The sequence below is a fragment of the Camelina sativa genome, chromosome 20 (genome assembly GCF_030686135.1).
Source record: "Camelina sativa cultivar CO46 ecotype springtype chromosome 20, ASM3068613v1".
Lineage (NCBI taxonomy): Eukaryota > Viridiplantae > Streptophyta > Magnoliopsida > Brassicales > Brassicaceae > Camelina > Camelina sativa.
In genome coordinates this window covers 24,864,355-24,881,486 of record NC_141899.1, presented here as the reverse complement: position 1 = coordinate 24,881,486, position 17,132 = coordinate 24,864,355, and the positions used below count along the sequence as shown (strand labels likewise).

At 36.4% G+C, this 17,132-nt stretch overlaps 3 protein-coding genes across 7 annotated transcripts; all 3 read right to left on the bottom strand.

The window, feature by feature from the left end:
- Positions 1–1,000: 1,000 nt before the first annotated feature.
- Positions 1,001–5,181, bottom strand: LOC104771254 (kinesin-like protein KIN-14U). Of its 5 annotated transcripts, none has more exons than XR_015593085.1 (10): positions 4,267–5,167; positions 4,069–4,152; positions 3,837–3,998; positions 3,610–3,716; positions 3,316–3,500; positions 3,062–3,226; positions 2,745–2,978; positions 2,570–2,607; positions 2,298–2,425; positions 1,001–2,220 (listed from the first exon to the last, which is right to left on the bottom strand). XR_015593085.1 is itself a non-coding variant. In XM_010495750.3 (10 exons), the coding sequence occupies exons 1-10, from the start codon at positions 4,385–4,387 to the stop codon at positions 1,576–1,578; spliced, it is 1,854 nt and encodes a 617-aa protein (XP_010494052.1). In that variant the 5' UTR covers positions 4,388–5,181; the 3' UTR covers positions 1,001–1,575. The 5 variants fall into 5 exon arrangements, 3 of the variants coding, with proteins under 3 accessions (XP_010494052.1, XP_087361486.1, XP_087361487.1); XR_015593086.1 differs by having other exon boundaries at positions 2,745–2,886; XM_010495750.3 differs by having other exon boundaries at positions 2,745–2,963; positions 4,267–5,181.
- A 1,785-nt stretch (positions 5,182–6,966) lies between these two features.
- Positions 6,967–7,767, bottom strand: LOC104772662 (uncharacterized). The gene has a single exon (XM_010497251.2). It carries the CDS (start codon positions 7,765–7,767, stop codon positions 6,967–6,969), a length of 801 nt encoding a protein of 266 aa, XP_010495553.2.
- A 3,862-nt stretch (positions 7,768–11,629) lies between these two features.
- On the bottom strand, positions 11,630–16,830 carry LOC104772661 (uncharacterized). Its single transcript, XM_010497250.2, has 13 exons — positions 16,294–16,830; positions 15,591–15,638; positions 15,064–15,405; positions 14,927–14,983; positions 14,619–14,847; positions 14,202–14,318; positions 13,825–14,029; positions 13,632–13,722; positions 13,390–13,535; positions 13,066–13,309; positions 12,752–12,856; positions 12,118–12,653; positions 11,630–12,025 (listed from the first exon to the last, which is right to left on the bottom strand). Exons 6-13 carry the CDS (start codon positions 14,284–14,286, stop codon positions 11,908–11,910), a joined length of 1,530 nt encoding a protein of 509 aa, XP_010495552.2. The 5' UTR covers positions 14,287–14,318; positions 14,619–14,847; positions 14,927–14,983; positions 15,064–15,405; positions 15,591–15,638; positions 16,294–16,830; the 3' UTR covers positions 11,630–11,907.
- Between the last annotated feature and the right edge of the window lie 302 nt (positions 16,831–17,132).

Here is a 17,132-nt window from a genome sequence, read left to right as displayed (position 1 = left end):
TTATGAAAGAGAAAGAATGGAGCCATCGTTTCTTCTTTCCAGGTTGGTTCCAGAGATCGCCCGTCCTCGCCGTCGTTTTTCATCGCCGCTACTGTTGAAATCGAAGAAAGTGAAAAGAGTTTGAGAAACAGAAGAAGATAATGAAATTAAAAAATTTATTTAGTTTAATTTTATATTTTTTTTTTTGTTTGAAGTATATTTTTTATATATATTTTAGATTAAATCCGATAGATCTTGGGTGGATTAAACTCAGATTTTCAATATAATTGTTTTGTTTTTTCTAGGGTATCATAGTAAAATAGCAGTTTCGAGAATTTAAAATAATTGAAAAAGAAAACAGTTTTAAAGAAGGGAGTTTTGAGATTGTCAGAATTTTTTTAGGGACTTTTGAGATTTTTACTCAATTAAAGAGGAAGAGACCAAATGAATAGTGACCAATGTCTCTTATAGTTTCTTTTATTTGGTGTTCTTATTTTATCCGCTTTGATTTTATTTGCCTTTTTAGTGGGCGGCATAAATGGTTAGGTGGCAAATGCAGACTTTTTGGTTATCAAATTCAATTTCACTTAAAATTCCTTTACTTTTTTTTTTTTTTTTTAACCAAACTATAATAATTAAAATAAAACTCCCAGATTGGTTGCCCAAACAGGAGGATACGAGTTTACAAACGTAGATTCTGAAGGTAGAGATCGTGAGGAGCAAGCTAGGCAATCGGCTCTGACGTAGATTCCTTTACTTTTTATAAGCAGTAAACTAAAAGAATACAAACCTTACAATACAAATCATAAATCCTCTATATAATATTTGATAAGTTAAAGGTGAAACTTTCAGAAAACAATTTTTTTTTCAAAAAAGAAAAGAAACTATACTCTATGCTACTTATATGAAAAAAATGCTATTTAATACTAAAATAGTTTACAACTAAAACTTTGCATTCTACTTTTAGCTATGTGTGGGTATGTTTGTATCAATTTGTGTTAAGTCTAACAGCATAGTGCAATAAAAGAACTCTTATTAGTTATTATTACCTATTAATGTATCAAAAAGTATATATAAAGAGTTGATACAAAGTACAAACAAAAAACAAAAGTAAGATACAGTAAAGTCAAACTCACAACACTATTGTGCAATCAGGAACTTCAAAAGATGAGAAATTAAAACCCTCAAACCCTTTCACACATCTCTCTGAACCCTCCAAAGAAGATAGAATCTGGAATATTAATTATATGATCCAGTTTCTGTGAACTCCATAAAAACATCCAACATCAAACTATCACCAACCCAATGAAAATTTTGAGAAACAATAACAAACAAAACATATAGGCATGCCCAGAGATGTTAAAAAAAATATAACTTGAGGGCTGTATCCGTTGAAAACCAGAACTGCAATCTCCACGAGTTCAAATGGTCTTAAAATGGGACCATTAGTCTAGTGGTTTCTATTGGAGGACACCTCCTCATCCTACTCAGGCTCAAACCAGAAGTCTAATCAATAGAGGAAAAAAAAACTCAGCTCTTTCACAAGAGATGGAAAAGAAAGATGAAAGACCTGTTTCTTGACTGATCACTGTTAGATCATGTCAAGCTTGACATTCTTCGTCTGTGGTGACACAGCTTAGCTCTCGCATTTGGATCTGATGAAGTAACCATCTTTTTCCTTGGCGAAGAAGTATCATTAACATTCTTTTTCTGTAAAGAATTATCTTTAATATCCCTTTTAGGAGTTTCTGGTGTTCCACAGTTAGCTGCAGCTCGAAGCGGTTTTGTGTATGATTTTCTAAGGAGAACTCTACTGCGTGTGTCAGAGAGGCTAAGCGACTGCTGAGAAGTGGAGAAATGAGTAAGATTTTTAGCCACTGATCGTATACTCTGTGTTTTTGCACTGAGTTCCTTCTCTGACATTGTTTGCCTTTGGCGACTAGCAACAGTAGAAGTCATGAAACGTGGGACAAACCCAGAACTCTTGCTTACTTTGACATGTTTATCAGATGATTTTAGGGTCGCATCCGTCTCTTTCAAATTATCTAAAGGCAATATAGCTTTCTTTTCGATGTCTTCTAGATGCTTATTCTCATTGGTGATCCAAAAGAGTTTCTTGTTTTCATTAAGTTGACACTCTACTTCCTGTAACCGCGCTGTGATCTTCTTACAATTTTCTTGAGTTTCTTGCATTTCCTCTTCAAGTTCCGATATTTTCTTTTCTCTTAGCTTTTGTAGTTCCTAAGAAATGATGATGAAAACATTTAGCAACGAGTGATCTGGATATAAAATGAAACTACAGCAGTACAGGTTCTTACAGCTGTTAATCCTCTGTTAGACTCTATAGATCTTGCACGTTTTGTAAAGCTTAAAGAGCAAATTGTTTCACCAACATCTACATCACGTGGACTTATGTGCACAAGCATCAGTACCTTTGATTTAGTACCTAAAAGAATTAGATAACAATCAAACTTAGATAGCGTCATTATAGGATATATCTTAAAAAACTTTTAAATATTATTATAAGCAACCATATATATATATATATATATATATATATATATATATATATATATATATGCCTTTTTACCTAGAGAATCTTTAAGAATTTGAGTTAGCTTGCTGTTTCTGCAAGCAAGAAAAGTAAAAGAAAAAGCTAAACTCAGTAGCATGACCAAATCGAGTTCTATTTCACTTCTGCCAGATAGATGTCTCTGGTTCCATGGCAAATGTGTGTGAAAAGGAATTAAAAGCTGAGTTCTTGCCTGTAAGGCACATGTCCCTTCTTTCTCCTTAACGCTGCAATCACATCTCCAAGAGCGGAAAGTGAGAGGTTTATGGCCCTTCCTTCATCCATAGTTTGCCCTATAGCTCCGGTCTTCAAGAGCCTCTCGCTTCCTCCGAGATCTATCATCCAAAGCTTGCTAACTTCAGTTTTTGACCCCACAGCATCCCCACGACGAAAGATTGTGATCCTTGTTAAACTAGAGATAAACTAACTGAATAAGGGTAACTACCAAACTAAAAAATTTATAATTTGAGAATTGATTGACAAATACAGTTGAAATCATCAAGAACTTACCAATGAGATCTGCTCGAAGTTTCGTTCACATTTGTCCAAGAAGTTGATCTGCCTCGTCTCCCTTTATTGTACCACCATCTAGCTTTTGTAAAATCCGGTACTTCTACTTCAGTCAAACCCTCAATTTCAACCGAACCCTTTGAGTCTACTTGAATGTTGAGGTTGCTGCAGTAAAGTTCAGGCAGACAAGAGTAAGTACTTCGAAGAATGTTTCTTGTCTACTAAACCTTTGCATAAGAAAGCTGGTTACTTACCATTTAGCTGAGGTTTCATAAGACTTCAAAGACTGTCTTGCAGACAACAGATCTTTCAGGTTACCCATGTAGATTTCCAACATACTCATTGTAAATGTCACAGAATGAGTATGATCCGTTGAAGCTTCATTGAAAAGCTCTTTAATAGCTCTAGGAGCAAGGCCTGGTTGCTCGTTCGTGCCATCCTAAACAAGGCAGGAAACAAAGCTCTTCCTTAACTTAGACAAAAAAAACAAGCAACTCTAAGAATTAATGACTTTTTCCAACAAAACCTGAAAATCAAGAATGACTAACCATGGTGAAAGTCTTGCCCGTCCCCGTTTGACCATACGCCAAGACACAGACATTGTGACCATCAAGGGCCGATCTAAGAATCGGTTTCACTTCTCCAAAAACGTCTTCTACAGAGTTTTTTTTTTTCAACCAGGAGAAGGAAGGCCTCATTTACTCACAACTGGAAGGAAACAGAAAGCTAAGAAACCAAGAAAAAGGGAATCACTAAAGCCTAACAGCAGACTAACCTTGAGTTGCTGATTGATGGAAAACCTTATCAAATTCAAAATCTTTTCGAGTTCCAGCAGATCTAACAACAACGTTATCCGGTCCAAACGACACAGGTTCCCTTATCGGTCTCCTTTCCGTCACTAGAAATGGCCTAACTCTACAAAACACACGTATACTTCCTGCAAAATTGAAGCCAATCCTTGAGATAACAATCAAAATGTAAACCAAAGTTTCATAACTAAGCGCAACCTTTAGTGTCTATGATCTTATTCAGAACTTCCCTTCTCTTTTCATCCAGTGACTTAAGCGTTGACTTCAACTCCAAAACTTCCCCTATAAATTAGATTACCAACCACAAATCAAATTAAACACACAAGCTCGAATTCATTTCAAACGTCTTGATCAACTAGAAAACATACTAATGAAGCAAAATCAAGAAGATAAAACCTTCAAGGTTTGATATTGAATTTTCAAGCTCATTCCTTTCATGCTCAGGAACAACATTTACATCAGTGTAGACCAAAGTAACAGCAGGTTGTGGCGATTCAATAGATTCAGGAACTGACATTGAGCTAACTGGAGATTGAGGGATCAAGATCTCTCCTTTTTCAGCTCAAACCAACATTTTTTTTTCCTTAGCTGAATTGAACGAGATCCAAATTCTGACAAAACAAGAAAACAAAAAAAAAACAAAGAGGAAGTGGAAGTGGAATGGAGACAAGGACAACAAACTTAACTCAACGTATCCAATGTAAGAATGGTAGTTAGGAACAAAGAAAAAAAGAACAATAAACTTTTCACTATTTATAATTTATTCTACAGAACTCTGAACAAGAAGACAACTTGAGTTGTCATAAAACTCAGGACATGATAATAATTGATTAATATAAGTTCAAAGCAGAGAGAGAGAGAGAGACTGAGAGAAAAGGAAAGGTTTTTAATTTGTCAGAAACAAGAAAACCCCCTCGGAATAAGAAATACTAGTAGTATTTAATAGAAAAAGAAATGGGAAAAATTGAAGATGAAGCAATGTTTAAAGACAGAAGGGGTTCCAGGAAAAAAAAAATAAAAATAAATTCAAAACTTTTGAAAGAGTCAATTAGCAAATAGACAAACAGAACCAGATTCGCTCATATGGGTTTAAAAGATATAAAATCTTCTCAGAGGTATAAGATCGAGCAAGTGAGAGACAACAACACAAGAGGGTAAAAGCAAAACTGTTGAAACCTCTCAAGTTTTGATTTTTAGACAAAAAGGTATGGATTTGAGAAGGCTTTTGGTCAAATGATTAAAATGTAACTTGATAAACCCTTGATGGTGTTCTCATTAGATTATGCACAATATATACAAGTGTATAAGGGTGATGTCCAAGCAATATCAATACATACAAGGAAAGGGAATATTACAGAATCCCTTGTCTATCACTCCCCCTCAGTCGTAGCATTGTATGGGATGATGCTGAGACTATTCCGAAAATCAGTAAACAATGGTGTAGGAAGTCCCTTTGTAAAAATGTCTGCATACTGATGAGAAGAAGGTATATGGATCCACTTGTGGTGGATTTGCATGTCGGAGAATGGGAGAGATTGGTAAGGGGAAGACGTTTTCAGGGCTAGACGAGGGAGAACCCTGAACAGGAGAATAAAAAGGAAAGACGGCTTCGTCAAAGATGACATGACGAGAGATGATTACCTTACGGGTGGAGAGGTCAAGACAACGATATCCTTTATGATTTATTGGATATCCAAGGAAGACACAAGCAGTGGAGCGTGGTGCAAGTTTGTGAGAGGATGTAGGAAGTAAATTAGGATAACAGAGACAACCGAAGACCCGAAGATGAGTGTATTGAGGAGCTTTGTGAAGAAGTTTTGTGAATGGGATGTCATTGTTGATGGAAGAGGAGGGGATTATATTGAAGAGGTGAGTTGCCATCATAAGAGCTTCAACCCAATAAGAAGGTGGCATTGAAGCTTGGAAAAGCAATGACCGAACACTGTTGTTGAGGGTGCGGAGAGTGCGTTCAGCTTTTCCATTTTGTTGTGACGTATGTGGACAAGAAAAACGAGGGAGGATGCCATGAGAGGATAGATGATCAAGGAAAGCTTTGTTTTGATATTCACCACCATTGTCGCATTGTAAAGCTTTAATGCTGCGGCCAAATTGATTAGAGACGTAAGCCATGAATTTTAAGAAAGTTGAAAACACTTCTGATTTTTGTCGTAAAGGAAAAATCCAAAGAAAATGAGTGAAGTGATCAAGGTAAATAACATAATATTTGAAACCAGTGATGCTTGGAACCGGGGAGGTCCAAACATCAGAGTGAACAAGTTCAAAAGGTGCAGAGACTGAAGAAATAATAGAATCAAAAGGTAATCTAATGTGTTTCCCCAATTGACAAGCATGACAAAGAGAACTGTCAATTTTAGAACAATTTATTAAACCAGAAGAAATAAGAGATTGAAGAGTTGTGTTTCCCACGTGTCCGAGACGACGATGCCACAACAAAGAGTTGGGAACCGCTGAGATCATGGCTTGTGGAGAATGAGAGGATTGAGTGGCCGATGGTGGTGAAGTGATTGAGTAGAGAGGACCGGAGCTGTTACATCGGAGGAGCTTGTTCCGAGTATGAAGGTCCTTAACACAAAAGCCAAAAGGATCAAATTCCACAGAAACCCAATTATCGATAGTAAATTGACGAACAGAGATAAGGTTTTTGATAATAGAAGGACAAACAAGCACTTTATTTAGATGGAGAGGACGTGTGTGAGAAGGTAAAGAGTAATAACCGATTGCTTTAGTGGGAATAGAGGATCCGTCACCGACAACTACTGATGGGAAAGAGCTCGCATTAAAGAGGGAATGGAGAGTACCTGGTTGTGCCGTGAGGTGAGATGTAGCGCCGGTGTCCATGTACCAGCTTGCATCGTTGGGATCCGGCATGGTCATTGTACCAAAAGCGGCAGCCGGAAGCTGTGTTGGTTGTGATGCCATAGGAGATGGACCAAGGAGGCCGCTCGCTGGATGTGTAGTGGTGAGGTTCGCCATGTGCGGTTGTTGCGGCCAGTAACGTTGGTGCGAATGCGGAAACGACGGTGGCGACTGGTACCACGGTGGAGGCATTTGCCAGTTGGGAGTCCATTGCCACTGCTAACGGCCCCGTCCTCTGTTGTTGTTGCGTCCACGACCGCGACCTCGTCCACCATATGAGTTGCCTTTGTTGTAGTTGTTGTCGCGATGACCGCCGGTGTGGTTGTTGTGTCCGCTAGAGGTCGTGTACAACACGCTCTGAGATGTCGAGTCAAGAGAAACAGGGGCACGGGTGTGGGTCTGGCGGTTTAAGCGTTGTTCCTCCTCAACAAGCATGGAGCGGGCAACAGCAAAGGTGGGGAACGGTTGGCGATGTTTGATGATGTTGATGATGTTGTCAAACTTTGGTGAGAGACCGTTCAGCATATACGTCACGACGAGGCGATCGGAGACCGGAGAGTCAACATTGGCAAGGAGATCAGAAAGTGTCTTGAGCTTTTGACAATAGTCGTGGACCGTGAGATCTCCGATGGTGAGGGTGCAGAGATCATTGTCGAGTTGTATCGCACGGGCTTCTTTGTTGTCACGGAAGAGGTTTTTGATGATGAGCCAGAGTTCACGGGCAGAGCAACGAGTTTTCAGCACCGTGTCGAGAAGAGAGGAAGAAATGGTTCCATAGATCCACATCTTGACGAGACCATCACGCTCTTTCCAAGATATGTCTTCTGGATTCATAGGTAGAGAGGTGCCATCGAGATGGCCAGACACGCCAAAGCTGAAACAATGTGTTTCGAAGAGTTCACGCCAAGCATCATAGTTGATCTTTGTCATATCGAGGGTTATGGGAATGTAAGATTTGATATGAGTCACCCCAAAAGCTTTGTGAGGAGCAGGGAGGGGGTGTTGAGGTTGGTTAGCCATGGAAGGAGAAGAAAGAAAACAGAGGTAAACAGAGGAAGAAGACGATGGAGAAAGAAGAAGAAAAAAAAAATGAGGGCGGCGTGTTTTTTTTTGTTTTTTTTTTTTTAGGTTAGAGAAAGAGGCTCTGATACCATGTAACTTGATAAACCCTTGATGGTGTTCTCATTAGATTATGCACAATATATACAAATGTATAAGGATGATGCCCAAGCAATATCAATACATACAAGGAAAGGGAATATTACAGAATCCCTTGTCTATCATAAAACTCTTGTTTGTCTGGTGACGAATGATGATGGTTTCTTGATTTCAGAAATGAAACATCTTTCTTATTCTCTGACTCGCTTTCATCATCCAACAATACAGTTGGATTAGTGCGACTTTTTTGGATCAAAAATAATGTTTTAAAAAAAAGGGGGAAAATGATTGAGGAGGGAGAGAATCAGGTTCATCATGGTAGGTCCATTCCATAGGACAAAAGTTGGTGCCTTTTATTCCTCAGCCGGAGCGTGTTTTGCCATTTATCTTCTTCCTTACTCTTTAGAGCAATCCCATCACATCCTCAATTGGGTCAATTGGGTGTCTCTATATTTTAATAATACTAAAAACAATACAAATCTCTTCACACCCTTATTTTTAATTTTTATTCTCACATTAGTCATTTTTGGGTGTCTAATTCTTTTATTAAAAATATGTTTAAAATATATTTTATAATGTTATAAATGTTGGTTATATAATTTATGCAATATTAAGAAAATAAAACTAGTAGTATGAATACATTTATTAAAAAAACAAATAAATTAGGGTGAGTTACTAGAATATTACATAAAAGCTTCCTTATTACAAAAGTAACATACAATTGTTTGTAATTACTAGACTAACACATTGTACTTATACTACCCCTGAAACTAGTGTTGGGAAAAAACGTAATTACGGCTAATGCCATTAGAAAAAAAAAAAATTGGAAGTTGGGACTAAGTCTACCGATCCTTTGATGGTAGATTTATACACGTGGACTGATTAAAGGTGTACATCAGATATTTTTGATACACTTAGTTGTAGTGCTGGTACAATTAACCGTGGACGTAGATAGTACACTTAGTTGTAGTATTGGTACACTTATCGGTCGACGTATATGAAATCGATTCGTTAGATTAAGTTGGTAGAGGAATTTCCCTTTGATGATAGACTTATGTTTTTAGCGCGTGTAGCGACAAACGTAAAAGGGTGGGAAGATATTTATGTTAGACTAATAGGCTGTTGCGACAGATTTATGCGACAGCCTTCTCTCCTTACAGATATTTTTGGTATACTTTGTTTGTTTTTTGAATTAGTTTTTGTAGTGTTGTGGTAGGCTTCTTGTCCGTGGTAGATTTAGTAAGCAAGATTGACAGCTGTAAAGTCTTACCAGAATAACACGAATTTGTTTGAGCTGGCAAAGACAGTCTAGCGTTGCGATAGACTTATTGGAGGAAGATCTAAACAGGTTTGCTGTTCTTCCGATTAATGGTGTTCATGTAATAAAGTTTGTAGCAGATTCATCAATCGTGTTCTGTTTGTCGGCCGGAGCAAACGTCTTTTTCCTACTCAGTTTCGGAAATCTTTCCTCTGGGTTCATCCATGGAAGAGCAAGATATCGTTTCGGAAATCTATGTAACTCACTTTTATAGGTTTTTAATTTAGAAATCAGATGTTGAGACGAAAATCTATAATAGTTGAGTAAAAACCCTACAAGTGAAACCAAAAAAATAGACATAAGTCGTGAAAAAATAAAGTGAGGCAGAGAAAATTAGGGTTTTCAGTCGTATATTAGAGGTAGAAGACGAGGATATTATGGTAATTTTGGATTCATTAAACCTAAAATCGAACGTGTACGTACATATAAACGTGTACGTACATATGAACTTATACATACATAATGTTCTTGAGATTAGTGTACGTACATAACGTTCTTTTGATTAGTGTAGGTCCATAAATCCGTTTTAATGAACAATATTATTGTAATTTTGTAGTCATCTTCAACATATCTTCTTCTACAACCCTAGCTAATATTTTCGTTGTTGTTCACCGGAAATGGAACAAGTAAGAGATGTTACTAGAAAAATTAAGAGATGTTACTAGAACAACCTATGTAATTCGTAATTGTTTATTTATCTATTATATTTTCGAGAGGTAATGAATAATAACCACACAAAATTACATTTTAACTATAGAGGATAATATTTAGATAACATAAATATATATTACTCAGTTCAACTAGGTACAACTAAATATATATTTAGATTTGCATTTATATTTAAAATATGAAAATGATAATTGAGGTTTATAAGAATTTCTTTACATATTGAACTATTAAATAACCATGTTTAATCAACAATACAAGAATTTATCACTTTCTAATATATACTAACGTTTTCACATAAAACACTCTTTAAAGTATTAGGAAGACTTAGTAAGTGATCATCTCAAATGAAGCAAAAGAGGTGAAACCCAACCTTTTATGAACATTGTGTTATAAAAACCTTGTATATGCTAATTAATACTGATAAATCTTGTGGTCAACTGCTAATTAATAATTTATATTATAGTCCAACTGGAAATACGAAAAAATGCAAAAGTTCAACTATGAATATGAGAATACAACTGGACAACTATGTATAATTATGTGTATACCAAATAATTTTTTACTAATATCCTGTTGTCTTTGGTTCATTTTACCACATGTATGATGATTTTAAATGAATATCTGCCGCCAAAAAATCTATTTTTTTCGTTTTCACATGATCCATATTTAAACTTATTTTAATAGCTCTAGTACAGTTGCACCAAGTAGTTCAAGTTATACTGAAATTTTCTCAATTGTACCTAAGTGATCTAGTTGTACATAAAACCTCACATTCACCCTAAAATTATATTAACTACAACCAAACAAATCTCTGTCCTTCGTCTCTGTTGCAACTCTTTTATCTTCTGCAAAGACTCCATCTTCTACTCCTTATAGCTTCTAAGTAGATATTATTTCCCATCTATCACTTCATTAAGCTTACCCACTTCTTTTCTCAAACATCTCTACATCAAATACCTTAAGATGTTATTTTACAATAGTATACAATATATATATATATATATATATATATTTTTTTTTTAAATCCATAATGGGTACAGAAGATGCAGTTAACAACGATAAAAAAACTATAAACCAAATGGTTAACAATGGATTGTTATCTAGGTTAAACGTAGACAAAATATCATAGGGTTACATCCAAAAAAATAACCTAACCAATAGTTTCATAGGTTATAAAATCTCAAAATATCAACTCATCTCTAATTAGTCTTAGAATCAGAGTTGGCTTGCAGAAGGTGCAGTTGATGATATGTCTTCAACGTGAGCTTCCTTAGCTTCCTCACTGGGTCGCCTTCTCTTTGCCCTCTTTAGACTGCCAAAATATAAATACAGTCAAAGAGTCTCTTCTGAATTGGTTAATTTGAGCTTTGATAATATTAGTAAGGTTTATTGCTCTGCATATATATAAAAGTCTTTGAATTTCTGCAATACTTAGCCATTTTCTCTTCTGTTATGCAATGGATATTCCTAGTTTTGCGGCTATCTTTTCTGTTCGTCAAAATCTCTTCTTTAGTCTCAGGTTATATGTTTCTTCTCTTACAAAGAAAGCATATTTATTGTTCTCTTGCTTTCTTCACAAGTTTGTGCCTTTTGTCCCCCTAAATGACGTCACTTTTGAGTTTTTATCAGTTGAGATGTGTAGTATCGTTTCTTGTGTTTACCATGATTTTACCATTGCCCACAACGTAAATTTAATTTATTTTCAAGAATGATGGATTGAAGGAAGAGAATAGTCTGTAGAGTGTAAAGAACCTAAATAGAAGAACGTTCCAGTTCAAATACTCAAGAAGTTCCAGGTTGTAATAACTCTGAACATAACATGACACAGATTCAGGATCTCTTTTGCTAGGCCAGAAGAACAAAACTACGTTACAGAAAAGAAAAAAAAAACTCCCAGGATCAGATAACCGAAAGAATTATCTACTCCAAGCTTTCATCTTCTCAGAACTCGGCTTAAGCTACAAAAAGAAAGATACCTCAGAAGTGTCAGATTCTTACCAGTTTATGAAGAGAAATTAAAAAGGAAGTTGAAACTGGTGATGATATCTTGGGAAGAGAAATAGACAAATTGTAGCAGATACAAGGACTGTGATTAAGCAAGGCTTTGTGCTAGTAGCAGAACCTGAGGTTGACCTGTTTGCAACCAAAATAAGGGGCTAAGAATCTTAATCTTGTGTCAGAACACACTGAAACGATGGAACAAGAAGCTGTGTGAAGCATTCTACCTAGCAACAATGCTTTCAACAGATTCGGTTTCAAGACCAGACCAATAAGAAAAGAGTGGGTCATAATGTGAATCTCCATAGCTCATAGGCAACTGCTCTGTGTTTCTGAACCATGTAACAAGAAGTTTTCCACTGAAGCCATGATCCCCAAAAAAAGCATCAGTGATACCTTGTCCTTCTGTTCCTGGTAGCCACGCTGCAACCAATGCCTCAATGGAGGCAACATAAGGTTCCATCACAACCGGTCTGCCTGAAATAACCACAACCACACACTTGACAGCCTGACAAGTGGAGCTAATAATCGCTGGACCGGGCTCCAGCATAGTTAGCTTGTCACTATCTCCAGCTGTCTCTGCATATGTAGGTTCACCAACAGCAACGATTGCATAAGCAAAGTTGTTCGATTTGATGAATTCAGCATCTGGATTTTTGCGGAAGACAACTTCAGTGCTTTGATCAACAGCTGATTTTACAGCGCCAAGAAGTGTAGTCCCTGAATCATAGAAAGACATATTAGTTGCTGAAATGTTCATCAACTATGTCTTTCATCAAAGCTATTTGTTTCACAGCATAAACAGTCACAGACATCTTCCTATCTAAGTCCAGGGATGTCTGTGAAGTTTAAAACACAAACCATATCAATGCCAGCTTGAATTGCAGCTCGGACAGAAGCTGTGTAGTTCGTATGCGGTGGTGTTGAAATCTTATCAACACCTTGCCAATCTGAAATAACAAAACCCTGAACATATCATAGAGATGATAGGTTGGAATTAGAACTCAAAATAACCTCCTCGACCTAAGAATTCACATATGCTCGATAAAAGGTTCTATTGACGACTCTACAAAATACATGGAGAAAGAGCAATATTCATTCAGAATACTGCTAGAACACAGAGTATGTGCATTGAAGTTGTGGTTGTCATTTAAGGAGGAAAAAAGTAGGCAGACCTTAAACTTTAGGGTACCCTTAAGATACCCTGTGATAAGCTCAGTATTTGTATGCATCTTCTCACCATTCCAGCTCGAATATGAAACCATCACTGTAGAAACACCTTTGTATATTGCATCAGCATAAGCAGGCATGTGAACACTAAGAAGACCATGTAAATCAGTCACCGTGTTGTTCTCATTTACTCCTCGGGTTGTCCCACCATCTCCCACGTATTGCTTGGCACATGCTGCAACTTTATCCCTGACAAAACAACACACATGAACGGAAGAACATACTTATGAAAGGCTCATATAACATAAACAAATTAGCAAAAGCTCTACCTGCCACCAACAAATGGAATGCCATGCTTATAGTTGGCAGGAGGCTCTCCTTGTAAACCAAGTATGACATCTGTCATGTCTTCCACAGCTTTGTGATCCTCGCTGTAGCTCTCATAACACCTACCCCATCTGGGATCTCTACAAACCTACAAAAAGAGAGTGAGTAACAACTTTAACAAATGTCCAAAGTACAAAATCTATGAAGTAATTAACTTATAGGATCCAGAATAAAGAAACTTTACTGCAATGCAAGGAGCAAATGTGTATGGAATTCCAGTGGCTCTGACTTCGACTGCAGTAGCTGCTCCAATCCTCTTAACCAGATCAGGATCCCTGTGAAACTAAAATCTATCAGAAAAAGAAATATAGATAGCGTTCATAAAAATAGAGATGGGAAACATGCAAAACCAAATAAACTTTTTAGCTAAAACTTGCCTGGTGGCTCCAAGACCAACATTGTGAGGGAAGATAGTAGCGTTGTAGACATTGTTATGCCCGTGAACGGCATCAATGCCATATATCATAGGAATCCCCAAACGACTCACTAAAGCTCCCTTCTGATACTCATTGATCATATCAACCCAATTCTGAGCGGTTGCCTCAGGAAGTGGAGCACTCCCACCACCACTCAATACACTACCTGCAACAGAACAAAGAGACATCTTTTATTTTCAAGTTTCACATATCCGAACACTCAATACCGGGAAAAATGCATTCTATATCTAAACAAGCTAAAATATGGAAGAGAAGAACACAAGAAATAATGAACACAGTAAACAAGAAATTGCAAGGAAGATTAGTTCTTTGCATACCAATGAAGTAATCTCTCATGATGTTAACAGTGGCAACACTTCTATCAATCTGAACCATCTGACCAATCTTCTCTTCCAAAGTCATTCTACCAAACAAATCCTCAACTCGATTAGTCCCTGAATCATAAAAAGACATATTAGTTGCTGAAATGTTCATCAACTATGTCTTTCATCAAAGCTATTTGTGTATCCTGAGGCATTGGTTGTTCATCAACTAAGCCCAATCACCACAATACTACTTCTTTCCTTTGTGTATCATGAAAACAATCGGCGTTCAGTAAAAACTGACACTTTTTAGCTTCAAAGAAGTATACAATTCAATCTCCTCCAAAAAAATCAAAATCAAGAGTAATTAAAGAGATCAGCTAGGAGATCAATATATCGTAAAGATGATTGCTTTTACATCAAAGTATACACCTTTTGAGTAAACTATTCGAATCCAAGCGGCAAAATGTTGAATAGCTTATCAAATCCCATCAAAATTTAGAAATTGCAGCCCTGCAGCCCTGAAACAGAAAAAATCCTAACCAAAGGTTTGAAGAATCACAGTACTAACATCGAAAAGGTTTTTTAATTGATATGAATCTCTCAAGTTCTTTAAGTTCTTCTCCTTTGCATATGTGTTAGCTTCTGCTCTTGCTCATTTCTGCAGAGGGCAATTTAATTAGAGACATACAACCATGGATCTGATGGGTAGTAGTAAATATATAAGGATTAAAGAATACCCGTACTAATTCGATGATCTTTTGTCAGACAAGGAGGAAGTAAACTTCTGATCCAACCTGCAGATAATGTTGGAAGAGTTCATATCTCAAACTAACAATGTAAGTGACTCGAAAAATTAACTAGTTCCTCAACCCACCTCGATAAGTTGGGGAAATCTATTCTCGAGTTCAGCAGTAGCAGCATCAATCTCAGACTTGAGTTGCGTCCTCGATTTTATTCAAGCCAGCAAACGCGGAAAATGTAACTTAGCAACATATCCATTTAGGAGAACTATCACAGATTTATGCTTTTTCAAGTAAGAAACAGCTTTGTTCAAAAACTGAGTACCAAATGATAGTAAATGTTATCCATTTCGATATTTATGCAGAGAAGCAGCGTTGACCACAAGAAAAGGAGGAAAAAAGAATGCTTATGGGAGTGTGCGCTGGTATAGTGGTAGAGCTCCCAAGGCCTCTCGTTCCTTACTTTCCCTCTCAACCTGCAAAGCACAACATGAAGACAGTGATGATGATAAAGACGATGATGGTTTTAATCATTGTTTCGCGGTCTGCAACATATTGATATCAAACGAGCATGCATGTCAAGTCATAGTGCAAGGAGGAATAGAAGATGCTCAAATGACACTAATTGATTTAGAGATAATTTCATCAAAAAGAGACTTACAAGAGCCAGCATGTCCTGAAGATAGCCACGGAATGGGGTCTGCATCGCCTGTAAACATCAAATAAAAAAGTTAAAAAAAAAATCCAAAAGAACAACTTACAGATGCCATTTGCTGTAGCTTAATATTGTAAGTAAACCAAAGCCACTTTCTAAATCATATAAATAGTATAAATGCAAACACCACTTTAAGAAAGTAAAGAGATATAACAAGGAAACAACCTTTTTATCAATCCCAAATTTCAAATAAGCTCTAGCAAAGAAGCAAAAGCAGAGTAAACAAACACAGTAACGAGAGAGAGAGAGAGACGCATAGAATATGCATAAACTAGTTTATAAACATCTAAGCTTCACTATCACAAGAACATTTTTGTAAAGTAATATATTCAAGATGATCTCTAGGTTCAAAAAAACTTTCAACATAAACTCTCCAAACACTATCAGATGACAAAACTGAATCTAGAACTCAATGCGACGTTTGTAGCCTACCATTGAATAAATATTTAAGCTCAATTTTCCTGAGTTTATGTCATCCGTTTTATGGATGATCCATCAGTAGAATCATCAGATTGTCGTTGGAATAGTAAAAACATGTTTCATACAAAAAAGAAGAAACCAATAAATCAATCAAAAATACAAACTTTTAAAAATCAAATCAAAGCGATTAATAGATTCAGACGAAGAAGAAGGCAAAAAATAAAATAACCTCTGATTTGTAGGAGTCGACGAGACGATCTTAAACGGATTCATCACCGGAAGCGGAGGCAAGAGCTTTGTCGAGGACTCGATGCTAAGGGAGATCAGAGAGGAATCTGGGAGCGATGAGATAATCGAATCGGCGTGGATCTCAATGGAGCCATGAACCGAAACGGACCGAGTTAGGGCATGTTTGCTCTCCGTCGACATTAGAACAAACCCTCTTTTTTTTTTTTTTTTTTGTCTCTCTTTCAGGTGGTGAAGAAGAGAAGAGTGTCTCTGCTTATTATTCATTCTTATAAACCAAAATCTAGTCACTGAACAAATCTGTCCAAAAACACCTAATGAATCAATTTAAGCATAGATGAGTTTTTTGGATTTTTTTAAAAAATTCACCTCTAGATCTGTAACAAGAATATGATTTCTTATGTTTGGATGCTATGATTTTTTGTCGAAGAAAGATGAATCAATTAGAAAGAATTAATCTGGTCTTTTTCCAACCAAATTTAATTAGAAATGACATAAAACGTAATAAAATACACAACTCAGGCATAGAATTAATTTGTAAACTTTTATGTGTTATTCTAGTAAGTCGAAAATCTCAACGTGTTAGTCTAGTAATAAACCTACTTTTATGTAATACTAGCAATTGACCCGCGCTACGCGCAGGAGTTAGATGAAAGTTTATTTGGGGTTTTGTTGTGTGTATTATTTTTTGGTTATGTAAATTCATCTTATGTCTATTTTTGTATTTTATTTGGTTGCTTATGTTGTTTGTTGGATAATTTTTTAAAAAAATAAGTTTTGCAGTAAGTATAATTTAGTGTATTTTATTTCTTTTTAAAATTT